Source organism: Pan paniscus, chromosome 6, assembly GCF_029289425.2.
Source record: "Pan paniscus chromosome 6, NHGRI_mPanPan1-v2.0_pri, whole genome shotgun sequence".
Taxonomy (NCBI): domain Eukaryota; kingdom Metazoa; phylum Chordata; class Mammalia; order Primates; family Hominidae; genus Pan; species Pan paniscus.
The window spans coordinates 120,184,362-120,202,954 of record NC_073255.2 but is presented as its reverse complement, the minus strand read 5'-3'; the positions used below and the strand labels follow the sequence as shown (position 1 = coordinate 120,202,954).

At 50.2% G+C, this 18,593-nt stretch overlaps 1 protein-coding gene across 7 annotated transcripts in view; it reads right to left on the bottom strand.

The window, feature by feature from the left end:
- The window catches only part of CUX1 (cut like homeobox 1), a 468,328-nt gene that overhangs the window by 92,718 nt on the left and 357,017 nt on the right, over positions 1-18,593 (bottom strand). For 5 of the 7 annotated variants that reach the window (XM_055114738.2, XM_034964655.3, XM_055114737.1 and 2 more), the window contains exons 11-12: positions 13,018-13,206; positions 1,864-1,922 (exon numbers count right to left, since the gene is read on the bottom strand). In XM_055114738.2, the coding sequence (XP_054970713.1) occupies positions 1,864-1,922; positions 13,018-13,206 (248 nt within the window). The remainder of the gene's footprint in view (positions 1-1,863; positions 1,923-13,017; positions 13,207-18,593) is intronic. The other 2 variants (XM_057302918.2, XM_055114736.1) reach the window with 1 other exon arrangement.

Genomic DNA, 18,593 nt, shown 5'->3' with positions numbered 1-18,593 from the left:
GGAGGAAGAAAGAAGAAGAAGACAACGAAGACGACAATGAAGACGACGACTAACTCCCAGGGTGAGGCTGGGCAAAGGCCTTCGCAGCAGTTTCTCTGGCTCAAAATTAAAAGGCCCAATTTCTTTTTCTTTTTGGAAGAGGGAAGAAGAGGGGAAGGAAGGAAAGAATGGGATAGGAGAGGCAGGTAGAGAAGGTTAACCAGCTAATGTTTAATAATAAGTTACATGTAATCCCGGCACTTTGGGAGGCTGAGGTGGGTGGATCACCTGAGGTCGGGAGATTGAGACCAGCCTGACCAACATGGAGAAACCCCATCTCTACCAAAAATACAAAATTAGCCCGGGGTGGTGGCTCATGCCTGTAATCCCAGCTACTTGGGAGGCTGAGGCAGGAGAATCGCTTGAACTCGGGAGGCGGAGGTTGCGGTGAGCCGAGATAGCACCATTGCACTCCAGCCTGGGCAACAAGAGCTAAACTCTGTCAAATAAATAAATAAGTAAGCAAGCAAGTAAGTAAGTTACAGAGGCTGGAACTGTTAGAGGGATGTAGGGGTCTGTCCGAGGAGGTGCCGGCAGAGGCTTTGCAGCTGGAGAGGGGATGAGACCGCTCAGGGGGAGAGCATGGTGGGGACAGGGACTACCAGGGCCAGCAGACGCCAGGGAGGCTGGGGGTCCCAGGCGAGAGAAGGCAGCTGGTCATGGAAGTGAGATGGTTCAAGAGGATGCCCGAGGAGCTTTTCTTAGCAGAATGGAATTAACAACACAAAGAAAACGTGGTGAGTGGGTGTAGGCTCATCTTAAAAGGAGAAATGGAAAATAGCAGCAAGAGAGAAAGGGGCTGATGGGACAGCAGGAGGGGCAGGAAGGAAGGGACCCAAGGTCTAGGCGGAGGGGGCAGCCTGCAGAGATGGGAGGTGGCACCCAAGACCAGAGGCGGGAGTCTGTCCCTAGCAGAGGGCTAGGGCATCTGTGGATAGTGGTTGGGGTAACAGTGACAAGGGCAGGGAGGAACCCCGAGGAAGCCTCGAACCAGCAGAGCTCCAGCCGCGAGAAGCACGGGGGACCTGTGGGGCTGGTCACCATGCCCTAGGCAACCTTCGTTTGCAGTGCTTAATAACCTAGGAGTGAGGCGGGCATGCCAGTGGGAAGGCTTGGAATGGCTGACGATCCAGGGGAGCTGTATGAACGTAGAGGGTCTGACCACAGGCTCCAGGCTTGCAGGGGAGGTCAGTGAGCCTGGAGCATTATGGATGTGGGGGGACAGGTAAAGACCAGGACCTGGGAGCTCCAGAGTGCCAAAGCAGGCTCAGGGTGAGGAGGCAGAGGTGGGGGCTGCTGGCCGAGAAAGGAACTTTGAAGCTTGAGAACTGAGAATGCCATCATTAGCCCTGAAAAGATGATAAGCTTTCGGCTACAGCCTCACAGATGGAGAATAGAGTTTGGAAGACAGAGTTCCTGAGTCCAGGAGGCCAGGGCAGCGTGAGGCCATATGCCCACCTTCAACCCGAAAACATTTCCCTCCTGTGCTTTGTTTCTGTTTGGGGAATTTATAGTTGCAAAACAAGGTCATATTTGATCATTTCTGTAAAAGCCCTATGCCCCTGATTCCATACATTCTGGAATACCTGCAATGCACAGCTTTTAGCAAAAGTCCAAAGAATTCAGGGACAGGCCCAAGGGCAAACGCCCACAGTGGTGGGTAGCCCAGGACACCGTGCAGTGGTAGAACTCTGGCTGCATTTACGGGCATCTGCTGAGCCAGAGGGCAGGGGGCCAAGGCTTCCTGCCACCGGCCTGGCATTGTTAGCAGATGGCCCTAATGCGCCCCAGTGTGTGAGGGGCCACAGGGCTCTCCGTACTTACTTCAGCTCTTTCTTCACCTCTTCATAGTCAGCCTGGCCTTTGAGTTTTTCTTCCAGTTGCTGAAAACAGAGAAGAATTTGATCAGTGGCCATGCCTGACAACAGGTCGACGGACTTCACCGACGGCATTCACTGCGGAACAGCCAGCTGTGCCTGAGAGGGGAAGCCAGCCCTTGAGAATGGAGTCAACGGTGCTGGGGCCATCTTTTGTCCCTCACGCTCCTGGCCTGCCCAGTGTGAGTGCGTGCCCAGGCACGGCAACGTGTGTAGGGATGCTGTAAGGTTGTAACGTACAACTTAGCAAAAGCAGAATGAAGGCTGGGTGTGGTGACTCATGCCTGTAATTCCAGCACTTTGGGAGGCTGAGGTGGGAGGACTGCCTGAGCCCAGGAGTTGGAGGGTGCAGTGAGCTATGATTGTGCTGCTGCACTCCAGCCTGGGTGACAGAGTGAGGAGTGGAGACCCTACTACCTCTTTAAAAAAAAAAAAAAAAAAAAAAAAGCATCCCCCCCCACCCAAAAAAAAGAAGGAAGAATCTTTGCAGAGGTGAAAAGCAGAGGAGGAAAAGTGTACTTTGTAGGAAGTGCCATGAAACAGCAAACAGGAGGACAGGAGGAGAGGCTTTCCTGGTGTCTGAAAAGCAGCGTGTGGTTTTAAACAAAATATATTAGGCTGAGGGACTCATACAGCTGGTTGTCAACACCTTTGGGAGGACCTCTGCTAACGAGAGACACAGCCCTTTTGTATTGAGAGTAGGCATCAAATAGGCATCAGGGCAAAGGCCTTTCCACTCCTGAACCCCTGGATGCTGGGGTTTTAGGAGCAGGGGCCAGTTCAGTCGAGTGCTTGGTGGCTTCCCTGACAGCCAGCTGGTCTGAGTCCTGCGGGGAGGGCCCTGACCGAGATGCTGCTCCCTCGCAGGGGCCTAGGGGAGGGATGGCACATTTCCAAAGTACGGTGACGCTCCAGTGGGCTCCAGAAAGGTCTGTGAGCTCACTGGGGATTGATGTGGCCTGTTTCCTTTTTTTCCTTTTTAATCCTTTTTTTTTTTTTTTTTTGGTGGAGACGGACTCTCGCTCTGTTGCCTAGGCTGGAGTGCAGTAGCGTGATATTGGCTTGGCTCACTGCAACCTCCGCCTCCCAAGTTCAAGCAATTTTCCTGCCTTAGCCTCCCCAGTAGCTGAGATTACAGGCATGCATCACCACTCCTGGCTACTTTTTTTTGTGTTTTTAGTAGAGACGGGGTTTTGTCATGTTGGCCAGGCTGGTCTCGAACTCCCGACCCCAGGTGACCCTCTCGCCTCAGCTTCCCAAAGTGATGGGATTACAGGTGTGAGCCACCCCACCCAACCTGATGTGGCCGTTTCTGCCCACAGCTCTGCAGGGCTTTCTTGTGAGAGGAGCCATTGCTGTAGGGTGGTCGTAGGGGGTGCTTTCTTCTCTGAAAGTGTTTTTGGACTAGTTTGCTTTTGATCTTTTCTAAAGGGAGCTCCTTGGAGGAAATGAGGCAACTCTACATAAAACAAGAACGTGGAGGGGCGGTGCCGGGAGGGTGTTCTGGCCATTCAGCATGTTTCCAAGCTAGAGGTGAACAATTGTCATTTCCGGTAACTTCCCCTCTACAGGGTTTCTAGGTATTATGCTTCTTGTTCTTCTTCTTCTTTTTTTTTAAAAAAAAGGGACAGGATCTTGCTCTGTCACCCAGGCTGGAGTGCAGTGGTGCGATCATAGCTCACTACAGCCTCCAACTCCTGGGCTCAAGCGATCCTCCTGCCTCAGCCTCCTGAGTAGCTGGAACTACAGATGCACATCACCACACCCGGTTATTTTTTAAGAGAGGGGGTCTTGCTATGTTGCCCAGGCTGGTCTCAAACTCCTGAGCTCAAGTGATTCTCCCACTTCAGCCTCCCAAAGTGTTAGAATTACAGGCGTGAGCCACCATGCCCGTAGGTGCCCTTGACTAGCCATGGCTAAGACCACAGTTTAAAGCCAACTGAGAACATTCTAGACTTTGGGGAGGAGATGGCACCATCCAAATCCCAACCTGCCCGATGTTTTAAAAATTCAGGGCTGGGCGCGGTGGCTCACGCCTGTAATCCCAGAACTTTGGGAGGCCAAGGCGGGTGGATCATGAGGTCAGGAGATTGAGACCATCCTGGCTAACATGGTGAAACCCCGTCTCTACTAAAAAAAAAAAAAATACAAAAAATTAGCCGGGTGTGGTCTAAATTTAGCGTGCATAAACGTGGTCATATCCAGAGAATAGGAGCCGGCTGGGAATAAGGCAGACAGAGGGAGGAGCACACAGAGGGTCTCAGAGCCTGGCATGGCACAGACCAAGAAGGCCGACGGCCTGAGCCTGGAACTCGAGTCTGTCACTTTTGACCTGGGTGCCTATGGACAAGTTAATAAACTTCTCATCTGTAAAATGGGAATAACAGCAATTACTCAAGGGTTTGCACAAAGCAAAGAACCAGTGCAGATGTTGGCAACTCTGGGCCCTCAACAGTGGGACTCTTTTTTTTTTAAAAGTTATTTTGCAGTGACGAGGTCACACTATGTTGCCCAGGCTGGTCTTGAACTCCTGGGCTCAAGTGATCCTCCTGCTTTGGCCTCTCAAAGTGCCGAGATTCCAGGTTCCTGGCCTTGATATTGGGACTCTTAGCACTGCTAAGTCCCATTACAGTTTCTGTCTAGGGGCACGGCTGCAGGTCTTCTTTGAAGGCCTGTGATTGGCCCTAATTGGAAGGTTTTAGGAGTGGAATCCATGTATAATCATGCACCGCATAACGCTTTGGTCAACAAAGGCTGCCTAAGTCCCATAAGAGTCTTTTTTTTTTTTTGAGATGGAGTCTCGCTCTGTTGCCCAGGCTGGAGTGCAGTGGCACGATCTCGGCTCACTGCAACCTCTGCCTCCCAGGTTCAAGCAATTCTCTTGCCTCAGCTTCCCAAGTAGCTAGGATTATAGGCGCCTGCAAAATGTCTGGCTAATTTTTCTATTTTTAGTAGAGATGAGGTTTCACAATGTTGGCCAGGCTGGTCTTGAACTCCTAACACTAGGTGATCCACTCGCCTCGGCCTCCCAAAGTGCGGGATTATAGGCGTGTGCCACCACGCCTGGCCTGAGTCCCGTAAGATTCTAATGGAACATACAGAGAAAGCTGACATATGGCCCTTTATAAAGGCACTGCAGATCAAGCAAGGGAAATGACTAATGCTCAGTAATGGTGCTGGGACATTTGGTTTTCTGTATGAAAAATAGGCATAAATTAAAAAAATATATATATATATACTATCTAGGTTTGTGCAAGTACACACTATGATTGCACAACAACGCATTCACCTATTGACGCATTTCTCAGAACACAGCCTCATTGTTAAGTGACACACGACTGTATTTTAGTTGGCCGTGAGTTTTGCTGAGAGCTAAACAGCTTCCGTTGAGGGTTCTGCCATCTACCTAGGGGCAGTTGAACTAGGAAGTCCCCAAGATCTCTTCTGTAAACCTTCTATGACGTTTTCTGTCTTGGGCAGACAAGCTGGATGGAGCCTAGGGGAGGCTGCTTGGCGACGCTTCTCCCAACTGGCGGAGCGCCTGTAACCTGGTCCCATGGATGTCTCCATTCTAGTGACCCTGCTGTGAGTGCCACATCTCAAAACCTGCAGACGCAGGGCTCCCATTGGCTTCCAATGCTGAAAATGCCCAGTGTGGAAAAAAGACTAACTGTCCTCAGTGCGGTTCTTCGATCAGAAACTCCTTGTTGGGTTCCCAGAAAGCCTGGTTTCGAAGACTCTGACCCTGGGACGGGCGACAGGCATGCCAGTTTCTCAATGTCTCTGAAGACGCACTCCTCCTGTCAGGTCACGCTACCGCTGGCTGCGTGGTATGCTAGACCTGCGCTTATTCCTAGCATTTCATACGCTATCTGATTTCATGATTGCAAAACTTTTGCAGATGGGTCTGACTACCCAAAGAAAGAAAAAAATCTCTGGGGTCCTACAGTGCAGATCTTGACAGAGCTGAGGCCGGTCCTACGTGCCTGCAGGGAGGAAGTGAGACACCGGAGAGGCCAGGATGAGCCGGGGGCTCTTTGCAAACCTAGGCTCCAGAGTCCGACAGATCCTGGCTCCACCACGTACTTGCAGGGTGAACCTAGATAAGACTCAACATCTTGGGTCAGGTGTGGTAGCTCGCTTGAGCATAGGAGTTCAAGATAAGCATGACAACATAGCAAGACCCCGTCTCTACCAAAAAAAAAAAAAAAAAAAAACAACCCAAAACATTAGCTGGGTGTGTTAGCATGTGCCGGCAGTCCCAGCTACTCAGGAGGCTGGGGCAGGAGGATCACTTGAGTCTGGGAGGTGGAGGCTCCAGTGAGCCGTGATGGTGCCACTCCACCCCAGGCAAAAGAGTGAGACCCTGTCTCTAAATATATAAATAAATCAACCAATCAACCAACCAACCAACCCACCCACCCAGACTTGACTTCTCCAAGCCTCAGTTTCCTTATCTATAAAATGGGGATCGTGTTTATATGTTACAGTGCTTTGATGAGGATTAAAAAAATATTGGGTACTTAGAGCTTAGTACAGTGTGGGCACATGGCAAAGTGCTCTGTAAATTGTGGTTAGCACTGTTACTGTCCTTGTTACTACAATTACTACATCCCTGCTAGGTGGGGTTGAATCTGGCTACATTGGATCTGAAGAGAGTCTCTGGTTCTGTTTCTCCAGGGGCTCTGTTCGTGAAGGTCTGCAGATCTCAGCCTGTCACCTCCCAGGGTCCCCGCTATTCTGTAGCAGAGCCACAGAGAAAGAGCACATGTGCCCTGGAGTGGCTCCCGCTGTCAAGGGTAACTTCATGTCCAAGGCTGTGGAAAGAGAATCTGGGAACTGGTCATCTTCCTGAAAAATGCACTTGTCTGGCTGGGTGCAGTGAGTCATGCCTTGAATCCCAGCACTTTGGGAGGCCAAGGCAGGAGGATTGCTTGAGCCTAGGAGTTCAAGACCAGCAGGGGCAACATAGAGAGACCCTGTCTCTACAAAAATTTAAAAATTAACTGGGTGTGGTGGTGCACACCTGTAGTTCCAGCTACTTGGGAGGCTAAAGTGGGAGGATCACTTGAGCCCTGGAGGTTGAGGCTGCAGTGAATTATGATCACGCCACTGTACTCCATCCTGGGGCAAAAAAGCAAGATCCTGTCTTTAAAAATAAAATAAAATAAAATGCATGAATCTAAGGAACACACGTGGGCTTTACACAGACAGGTAAGAAAAGGCCAAGTGTCAGAGACCTGGCTGCCAACCTTGGATAACCTTAGCCTGTTTGGGCCTCACGTTTCTCATCTGAAGAATGGGGAGATTCAGAATGAATATGGGTTTTCAAAGGACAGTGGTGAGATGTAGGATGATCAAGTGCCAATCAAACACGCCTGTTGTAATAATACGATGGAAAAGATACATGGAGCCCACATGGCTCCAGAAACCTAGCTGGTGCTCCCCAGCTGGGTCCTGAAATGCCAGAAGAATTGTCTATTTGAAGCTCTTAAAAGCCTGGCTAAGACTTAAATGATAATAAACTTTACAATGCCAACTATTTTGGCTTTAGCAAATTAGGTGTTCAATCTATAAACTATGTCTATCTACTGCAGGGCATGGTGGTTCACGCCTGTAACCCCAGCACTAGGGGAGACTGAGGTGGGAGGATCACTTGAGCCCAGGAGTTCGACACCAGCCTGGGCAACATAGCAAGACCCCGTCTCTACAAAAGATATAAAAATTCCCTGGGTGTGGTGGCGTGTGCCTGTAGTCCCGACTACTTGGGAGGCTGAGGTGGGAGGATTCCTTGAGCCAGGGAGGTCGAGGCTACAGTGAGCTATGATGGTGCCACTGCACTCCAGCCTGGGCAACAGAGTGAGACCCTGTCTCAAAAAAACAGCAAAGGGGCCTCTGGCAGGTCTGACTAAGGCAGAGACCCAGGGAAAGGTCATGTCTTCCAGGTTGCACAGCCAGTGGTCAAGGTGACAATATCTCTTTTCCATAAAATTCTGACCGTGGGGGCAGAGTGGCATCTGCAGTGCAGATAAATGGGGCCAGGCTCCACATGGTGCTGTCTGACTGGCTCAGGTTAGAGTTGGTGTGGGAGTCTTCGGTCTCACGGGGACCCCCTGGCCCAGGGCAGGGGTCTGAGGCACAGACCCTTAGCTGACACTGCATCTCTGGGGTCCAGGCCTGGGCAGCATGCACCTCCTCTTCTACTGGACAAGGACTCTCCATAGATAAGGACATGTGTCTCCATGGTTCCTCAGGCAGAGGCAGCAGGCATGGAGATTTAGGTTCTGCTGATGCTGGGAGTTGGGGAGGAGCCCAAGGATACTGTGGACTCTGGATGGTGAGTCCAAATCTCCAAAGCAATGGGGTGGGTGCTGTGTATGCTCCAATGATCCTCTCTCCCCAGCCTCCCAGGTAGCTGGGACAACGGGCATGTGCCACCACTCTGGCTCATTAAAAAAAAAAAATTAAGAGATGGGGCTGGGCGCGATGGCTCACGCCTGTAATCCCAGCACTCTGGGAGGCTGAGGCAGGCAGATGACCTGAGGTCAGGAGCTCGTGACCGGCCTGGCCAACATGGTGAAACCCTGTCTCTACTAAAAATACAAAAAATTAGCTGGTCTTGAACTCCTGGGGTCCGAGAATGCAAGATGAAAAGAGAGACACCCAAGGCCAGAGGGACGGTTTTATACCACCTCTTTTATACCACCTCAGTGCCCCGAGGGACACAGCATCATCCCATAGTGTCTCCATGGGACCCATCAGAACCTCATGAGGTGGGGTGAGGGGTGGGGAAAGAGAAGCAGTTTGGAAAAGACCCCTAGGTGATTCTAACGCATGTGACCATCCACCCAGTGGGAAGCACTGATCTTTAACGCATCTCTAGAAAAATATAATTTCTCCTTCTGGGAGACTGGTGTTCTTTTAGTTAGCCTTTCTTATAAATATCTATTTTAAATCGAAGCTATTGGTAGCATTATCTTCTGTGCTGTAGCAAGTACAGTGCAGTTGACTAGCTAATTATACTGCTTCTATATTAAAGCATTCCAACAGAAGACCACAGAATAGAGAGTTATCAAAAAGCAGCCTTGTCACGGCGGTCGGGCTATTTCATTAATTGCAAAAACAGTTCTTCTTTACAAGTGGCACTATGCTTAAGCACTTGTCAGATTAGGCAGGAGGAAACATCTTCCACTTTTGCGTCTGTTTCCATGCCTAATTAAAGGTTAGCGATGTCCCATGACACACGTGGATAGCGGGGCGCTTATGGGGAGCTTTGCTTGAAAAAGTAGAGCCCTGGACAGGACAGACTCGAAGATGTGCAGCTGTCTGGTATCCTTGTGAAATAACAAATCAAATTTGAGGGAAGAGGAGAAATCTCAGTGGCAGAAAGATGGAGAATTTCAATGGGTTAGAGAAAGAAAACCAATTAGTCAGTCCTCCAATATATCCAACTACAGAAAGTATCATTGGAAAGTATGGGTGGAAACAACTCAGTGAACTCAGGACAAAAGATTCTGCCCAATAAGCCTTCTGCTTATGGGAAATGCCCTCTCCCCAAGTGACTGTCACCAAACACCCTGGCACATGTCTCAAAGATCAAGGACCTGCTGCCAAGTGTTCATGGGAAAACCACCTGCAACTCCAAACAGCTGAGCCCAGAGCTGGGAGCTTGGAGCCTCCTCTCCCAAACAGCAACCTGATTCAAGGCCCCATCGTGCGTCCGAGGGTCCCCCGTAAGACATGAAAGAGGGGAAGGGGACAGGAAGAAGAAAGAAAGAAAGCAGCTCCGTGGTAAGTAAAGGTGAGTTCTTTGAGTAGCCAAGACTGCGGGGGCAGGGTTCCCCATGGCAAAAGCATCAGGTTGCCAATCTGCCAAGTCTTATTCATAAAAATATTTTCCTAATAATTGTATTCCTTTAGGTTATATTTGAGGCTATACATTATACACATTAGGAAAAACAAAAAGCCCTCAGAACGTATCTCATTCAATTAACCTTATTCCTTTGGGGTGAGAGGAAACCCTGGTTTGGTGAAGTCAGATGCTTTCTGCATGTGGGTTTCGTATCAGGACAATCTGGCAACAAGGAGTTAAGATAATTAAAATCAGAAGTCTTGTTACTAGAAGATATGTTTTGATTATTAGATTAGATGAAGATAAGGTAGCAATGATTTTGGAAGAAGTATCGCTGAATTGTTTCATTAACTGCACGGTATTAAACAATTCCCCCAAGATACGGATAACGAACATTAATTTGCAAAACCACGTTTCATTTTTTTGTGAAGGCAAACATTGAAACCTTAACTGATTTGGAAGAAATTGCTCTATAATAAAAAATGTGAGGTCTACAGCTTTGCTCTCTTGTAGCTGGTGTGTATCTGAGTCACGCCCTTTAACTCGACAATGGAGAGAAAGGCAAATTATCTCATCATAATGCCGTTGCTGGGGTCAGAAATGGCTGTAACATGAGAAAATGAGATTAAATGTAGAAATAAAAACTGAATCCTGGTACTCATTGGGTAAGCTGATGAGAGAGGAAGAAACGGCGGTGACAAAATAAATGACCCGGTTCGCGGTGGTTCACACCTGCAATCCCAGCATTTGGGAGGCGGAGGCAGGTGGATCACCTGAGATCGGGAATTTGAGACCAGCCTGACCAACATGGAGAAATCCCATCTCTACTAAAAATACAAAATTATCCAGAAGTGGTGGCTCATGCCTGTAATCCCAGCTACTCAGGAGGCAGAGGCAGGAGAATCACTTGAACCTGGGAGGCAGAGGTTGCAGTGAGTGGAGATGGCACCATCGCACCCTAGCCTGGGCAACAGAATGAAATTCCGTCTCAAATAAAATAAAATAAAATAAAATTAAATTAAAAAAAAAAACGACCTGGCTGAGGACAGACGGAACCAGGTTTCAACCATTTCCCCAAAGTCGGCAGGACTGTCTCCTCCAAGGGACCCGGCGCTGGGCAGTTCTCAGTGAATGGGTGAAATTCACCCCAAAGAGGCAGAAGAAAGGAGTGAGGGAGGGTCGTGGGAGCCATCAGCATAGGCAATAGATTGCTGGAAACTTAGTCTTGGCATAAATTTGGTCATGTGTCAAAAAGAAAATTTCAATTAAAAAAAAAAAAAAAGACATTGGGCCAGGTGCAGCGGCTCATGCCTATAATCCCAAAGTGTTTTGGGAGCCGAGGTGGGAGAATTGCTTGAGCCCAGGCGTCCCAGACCAGCCTGGGGAACACAGTGAAATCCCATCTCCACAAAAAATTAAAAAACTAGCTGGGTGTGGTGGGGCATGTCTTTGGTCCCAGGGTCCCAGTTACTTGGGAGGCTGAGGCAAGGAGAATCGCTTGAGCCCGAGACTTCGAGGTTGCCGTGAACTATGATCCTGTCACTGCACTCCAGTCTGGGCGAGTGAGTGAGACTCCGTTTCAAAAAAAAAAAAAAAAAAAAAAAGGCAGTGGCTCACGCCTGTAATCCCAGCACTTTGGGAGGCCGAGGCTGGTGATCACCTGAGGTCAGGAGTTTGAGACTAGACTGGCCAACACGGTGAAACCCCGCCTCTACTAAAAATATAAAAGTTAGTCTGGCATGGTGGCGCATGCCTGTAGTTCAGTTACTCAGGAGGCTGAGGCAGGAGAATTGCTTGAATCCAGGAGGCGGAGGTTGCAGTGAGCCAAGACTGCGCCATTGCATTCCAGTCTCGGCGACAAAAGCGAAAATCCGTCTCAAAAACAACAACAACAAAACACAATGGACCTAAGTACATCCTAGGACTACTTCATACCAGAAAAGGTTTCCTTTAAATGTTCACAATGAACCCTGACCCACTTTATTCATACAATGAATATACTTTACAGCCACTCATTCCCTCACCCACCCAACATGGAGGTACCGGGTTGGGGAAGGAATGGGCCTGAACGGGCAGCCCCCGGGCAGAGCAGGGAACCCCCGGCCTGGGGCTGAAGCCCTGCCCTGAAGGTCCTGCCTTCTTCGCTGTCAAGACAGACAACTCCGAGAGTCTCCCCTGGCTCTGAAGCCTGTGAATCAAGGGTCCCAGGACCCTCTTCAAATTACACTTGCTTCAACGGATCATAAATACCTAAAGTATAATCATTACTTTTTAATATGTGGAAAAAGCTCTGGGTTCTGCGTCTGGGATAGAAATTTATGGAAAAGCCAAGAGTGCCTAGTGGGAGGGAGCCTGGACTGAAGCAGCACCTGGACAGGGGCCACTGAGGGAAAAGGTGCTTGGACAAGAGAATGTCCCTTAGAAGGTCAGATGTGACTTCCATGGACCTCTGGGGTTTCATTTGGCTCATGCACCGGAAGTGCTGGAGTTATAGTACACCAGCTCCTCCTGTAGGGGTATCCTCAGAAAGCTAGGATGCCCTGCAAAACTCAGTTAAAGAGCCGGGCGCAGAGGCTCAGACCTGTAATCTCAGCACTTTGGCAACCTGAGGTGGACAGATCACCTGAGGTCAGGAGCTCAAGACCAGCCTGGCCAATGTGGCGAAACCCCATCTCTACTAAAAATACAAAAATTAGCTGGGTGTGGTGGCAGGCGCCTGTAGTCCCAGCTACTCAGGAGGCTGAGGCAGGAGAATCGCTTGAACCTGGGAGGTGGAGGTTGCTGTGAGCCGAGATCACGCCATTGCACTCCAGCTTGTGTGACAAGAATGAAACTCTGTCTCAAAAATAAATGAATGAATAAATAAATAAACAAATAAGCCGGGCATGGTGATGCACGCCTGTGATCCCAGCTACATGGGAGGCTGAGGCAGGAGAATCACTTGAACCTGGGAGGCGGAGGCTGCAGTGAGCCGAGATCGCACCACCGTGCTCCAGCCTGGGCAACAGAGCAAGACTCCGACTCCAAAAAAAAAGAGGGAAATGCTGTTTACACAAGGGCTGATGCCAGGGTTCAACATCCAGTCTCCCTGCCATGGACTCCGGGACTCTGCTTGGTGCTACTTTACAGAGGTTCAAGGTTGCCACACTTGCTATCAAGTCCAGAAAGGCAGAGGGTGTGTGTGTGCGCGTGTGTCCAGCCATCCGCCCTGCCTCCTCGGGCCACCCCCGGGCCCCGCAGCCCCCTTACTTTGAGTGTGCTGTTTTTGGCGCTCAGCTGCTGCTCAAGCTGCGAGATCTGGCTGGCCGAATTCTCCCGCAGCTTGGTGAGGCTGGCCTGGAGTCTCTGCACGTCCTCCACCAGCTGTGCGATCTCCCGCTCCTTGGCGGCCAACTCAACTTCTAGGCTGGAGCGGGTCAGCACCTCTATGGCCTGCTCCTGGGGAGGAGAAAAGAGATGACAAAACTGCGCTGGCCTTGAGGCAGGTGCTCGAGGCTACCTGTGCTGGCAACTGAGACAGAAGCTGCACAGATGTCAGTGTGTGGATGGTGATGGCAGGATGTCACTTCTTGCCCTTGCTTGCACTTCCCCTATGCCACCTTCCTCCCCCTGTGGTTAGCTGCCACCTCGATTCATTCACTGGACAAATATGTACTGAGTGCCTACCATGTACCAACCATATAGCAGTGAATCAAAGAAAGTCCAGGCTGGGTGCAATGGCTCACGCCTGTAACCCCAGCACTTTGGGAGGCCAAGGTGGGTGGATGACCTTAGGTCAGGAGGTCATGACCAGCCTGGCCAACATGGTGAAACCCTATCTCTACTAAAAATGCAAAAATTAGCTGGGCTAATTATAGGCGCGTGGTGGTGGCCTGTAATCCCAGCTACTCGGGAGGCTGAGCAGGAGAATCACTTGAACTCGGGAGAAGAAGGTTGCGCTGAGCTGAGATTGTACCACTGCACTTCAGCCTGGGCAACGGAATGAGACCCTGTCTCACAAAAACAAAAAAAAACAGGAGAAAAGTCCCTGTCTTCCCAGGGCTTACAGCCCAGCAGGGATGCGGCAGGATGAGTGAGATGCAGAAAATACTCTTATTAGTAATGAAAAGTATGCGGGGTGACCACTGTCAAAGGAGACTTAAAACAGAGGCCACAGAGTCAGAGCTGAGAGGCAGGGGGTTTAGTAAGATGGCCAGGAAAAGACTCACTGAGATGGTGATGTGTGAGCAGAGACCTGGAGGAGGAGGAGGTGGGGAGGGGCTGCTGAGCGCTGGGGAAGAGGGAAGAGTGCTCCAGGCAGGGGAACAGCAGAGTGGGTGGCTCAGAGGAGGAAGCCTCCCTCCAATGCTCCCAAACCACCGAGATTTTCCACCACAAGGTGGGATTCAAGGTCCTTGAGATTCACTGTTAAATTACCCGGAAGCTGAGATATTGTCTGACAAATTGAAAACTCTGTATCAGCATTTTCTTTTTCTTTTCTTTTTTTTTTTTTGAGATAGAGTTTTGGTCTGTCGCCCAGGCTGGAGTGCAGTGGCGCGATCTCGGCTCACTGTAACCTCCGTCTCCTGCGTTCAAGCAATTCTCCTGCCTCAGCCTCCTAAGTAGCTGGGATTACAGGTGGGCACCACCACACTTGGCTCATTTTTGTATTTTTAGTAGAGATGGGGTTTCACTATGTTGGCCAGGCTGGTCTCGAACTCCTGACCTCAAGTGATCCACCCACCTTGGCCTCCCAAAGTGCTGGGATTATAGGCATGAGCCACCGTGCCCGGCCAGTATTTTATTTAATAAAAGAATTAAAAGATGTGGAAAATGTATATTTGGTGTTCCTTTGTTGAAGAACTCTTAGGATAATTGATGTGAAAAAAACCTGGCTACCCACCCCTTAACCTCACTAAATGCTCATTGTGGAAAATACGCAAAATAGAAAAAAGCTAAGGTATTAAAAAAAAAAAAGGAAAAAGTCAAATCTGTAATTCTACTTCTCAATGACTCAAGTAGTACTTTTTTCAACCTTTAAAAGTAATCATGGGGCCAGGTGCTGTGGCTCACACCTGTAATCCAAGCACTTTGGGAGGCAGAGGTGGGTGGATCACCCGAGCTCAAGAGTTCGAGACCAGCTTGGGCCACATGGCGAAAACCCATCTCTACAAAAAAATACAAAAATTAGCAAGGCATTGTGGTGCATGCCTATAGTCCCAGCTACTCAGGAGGCTGGGGCGGGAGGATCGCTTGAGCTTGAGGAGGTTGAGGCTGCAGTGGGCCATGATTGCACCACTGACCTCCAGCCTGGGTGACAGAGCGACTCTGTGTCAAAGCAAAAAAAAAAAAAAAAAAAAAAAAAAAAAAAAAAGGAATCCTGGCTCCTGAAAGATTCTGAAATATTTTCTGCAGGGCAGATGCAATTCTGGGCATGACAGATGGGGACAGGGGTGGAGAGGGCAGAGCTGCATGGTGTCCATGACAGCCGAATCCTGGGGGCAGCTCATGCTGTAACACAGAAAGCCACTGTCCTTGCCGCTGTCACCCCTCTGAAGTGCTCAGTTTCACGTCCTGATCTTGCTTGTATTGTGGGGAAAGGGTGGCACCGTGGCCCCAGCTGGCAGGTACAGCTGGGCCATCCCATGCACCGTGTGCTCACCACGGATTTTCAAATTTAGGGACAGGCAGGCATTCACTCAGGGAAATAATGTTTCATATCTCCCTCGGGGAAAATGAGGCCTTTACCATTTAAGTCTGTAAAGTTTTGTGTGCAAAGAGGGTATTCCTTCCTGCTTCTTTGATTTGTATGAGGTTGTAAAAGAGGTGTTTCGGTTCTCCTGACCTCTGACAGCTGTGCGCGTGGCCCTGGGGGGCTGGAGCGAGCATCTCCTGTTGGCTTATTTACCAGGCACAGGCTGTCCAGGCCCGTTCTGTGCAGCGTGAGCTGCAGGGATCGTTGCCAATTTGCAAACTGTTGCTGGTGCACAGTGAGGCAATTACAGAAATCGAGAATAAGTGTTTAGAAACTTTTATAGCGATTCGGCATTTCGGTGACATTTTAAATGTCTTTTATATAAAACGATCAGTCTGCCACAGACTGGAAATTTAAAAAACAAAACAAAACTGTCCATCACAGGGAGTCTGGAAAGCACCGCTCTGAATAATGCCGGGCAGGGCCAACGTCACGAGCCCTCCAGGGTAGGAGGACCAGGACAGCGGCACGTGGGGCTGAGCCACAGAAGGGGGGAATGGGTGGGCCTCGGGAGGGCTGGCGGGACCTTGTCGGAAGGAAAGCGGGCTCCATCTCAGGGTGGGTGCCGGGGAAGGGCGGAGGACATGCAGGCAGGTGCAGAGGCTGGCAGGAGTGTGGGGCAGGGCTGGAGGAGTGACGGCTGCCAGGGGTGGCCAGAGGCGCCTGGACATGTGGCAGCCCTGGGGAGTCCCTGCCAGCTCTGGAGCAAGGAGGGGACATGGCAGAAGTGACATGTAGGGAGGTCAGTCTGGGCACAGGTTGAATCATGCTATATCACGTCTTCATCTTAATCTTCCACCCTGAGGGGTGCTGGCCATAGACACTGATTAAAGGGCTTTTACGAAAAGGGTCAGTAAAACCAGCCAAGGGAATGTGGGTTTTACAAGGCGCAAGTCAAAGTGAATGTATCTGGGACAGGTGCTTCTAGTGACACAGGTCAAAGGTGTGGATTTCAGTGCTGTCCCTGGACCCTGAGTGGGGACCGGGCAGCAGGTGGTCGAGGGTTCAACTCCTGCGCCCGGCTGGGCATGGCCACAAGAGCTTGGCCACACTGGCCAACTCCCAGCAACTCAAGCCACAAACTCCTCCTTCATAAAACAGCAAAAATCATCGCTGTCTCGCATGAACTAAATGAGGTGAAAATGAACCCCAAAGCAGTAAGACCTTGGAAATGACACAGACATGACCATCCTCCCTCTGTTTTTTTTTGTTTTTGTTTTTTGAGATGGAGTCTTGCTCTGTCACCCAGGCTGGAGTGCAGTGGTGTCATGTCAGCTCACTGCAACCTCCCCCTCCCAGGTTCAAGCGATTCTCCTGTCTCAGCCTCCTGAGTAGTTGGGATTACAGGCACATGCCACCATGCCTGGCAAAGGCAAATTTTTATAGTTTTAGTAGAGATGGGATTTTGCCGTTTTGGCCAGGCTGGTCTCGAACTTCTGACCTTGTGATCCGCCTGCCTTGGCCTCCCAAAGTGCTGGGATTATGGGTGTGAGCCACTGCGCCTGGCCCATCCTTCCTTTATCTGAAACTGTGGCTCACTCCATCTCAACACAGTGGGCACTCCCAGTTGTCCTGTCACAAGGACATAAGGGAGAATGAAGAAAGAAACAGAGAGGGGCTTGGGGAGCAATCCAGGGGGCCTGGATGAGAAGCAGCGGCCTGTCAGTCCATAGGGTGATGGCTGGGAGAGACATGGGCAAAAGCTAGAGAGGAAATCAGAGAGAGGAAGAGGTGGCCTTCAAAGCTTTAGGGAGGCTGGGTGCGGTGGCTCACGCCTGTAATCCCAGCACTTTGGGAGGCTGAGGTGGGCAGATCACCTGAGGTCAGGAGTTTGAGACCAGCCTGACCAACATGGTGAAACTCCATCTCTAGCAAAAATACAAAAACTAGCCAGGTATGGTGGCGCACACCTGTAATCCCAGCTATTCAGAAGGCTGAGACAGGAGAATTGGTTAAACCCAGGAGTGGAGGTTGCAGTGAGCCCAGATTGCGCCACTGCACTCCACCCTGGGTGACAGAGCGGGGCTACGTCTCACTAAAAAACAAACAAACAAACAAACAAAACTATGCAAAGCCCAGCATGGCTGCAAACTTGGGCCAGCAGCTCACTCAGTGACCGCTCACCTTCTAGAATCGGAGATTCCACTGGGATACCCAATGGATGGGTTTTGGCCTTTGCTAGATCTACAGACTCCACCGTTTCTCTGCTGCATTCTGCCAGCCAAGCCCAACAGACCATTTTTCCGCTGGCCCAGTTTCCTATGTTTGCTCCCCAACTGGCTGAAGCTGGAACCCACTGGCTATGTGGGAATACATGCCCGCGGGGAGCCCCACGGGGCTGCTCTGGGGAGACTGAACCGGTGCCATGTAAACACGGCACTTAACCGATGATGAAGTGTTTAAGCGCCCCTAGGATCCACAACGGACTCTACCTGCAAAAACATTCATTTCCTTCTGAAATGTTTTGGTTGCTGCAGTCCAGGATAGTGCCAGAATTCTTTTCAACCAAAACACTGAGCTCAGGGGCCCCGTGTAGACACATCAGAATGGACGACTTCCTTTGCAGAATGAAGCAGGACCCCAGGGGCCAGGGGAAGCCGCTGACCCTGTCCTGAAGGCTGCCTCCCACCCTAGCCATGGTGCTGGATCCAGTTTGTCTAAACTTAGAGGAAGGAACTGTAACAGAGCCAAGGGGACATTCAGTTAAAATTAAGTTCCAGAGTCCATGAAGTATGAAGGACGTGATGGCCTGCTCAATGCAAATCTTTTCTCTACATCCAGGAACACTTCAATCATATCTTTTTTTGTTTTGTTTTGTTTTGAGATGGAGCCTTGCTGTCGCCCAGGCTGGAATGCAGTGGCACGATCTCACTGCACAACCTCTGTCTCCCAGGTTCAAGCGATTCTCCTACCTCAGCCTCCTGAGTAGCTGGGATTATAGGCGCCCACCATCACGCCCAGCTAATTCTTCTATTTTTAGTAGAGACAGGTTCTCGCCATATTGGCCAGGCTGGTCTCAAACTCCTGACCTCAGGTGATCTGCCCGCCTCGGCCTCCCAAAGTGCTAGGATTACAGGTGTGTGCCACCACA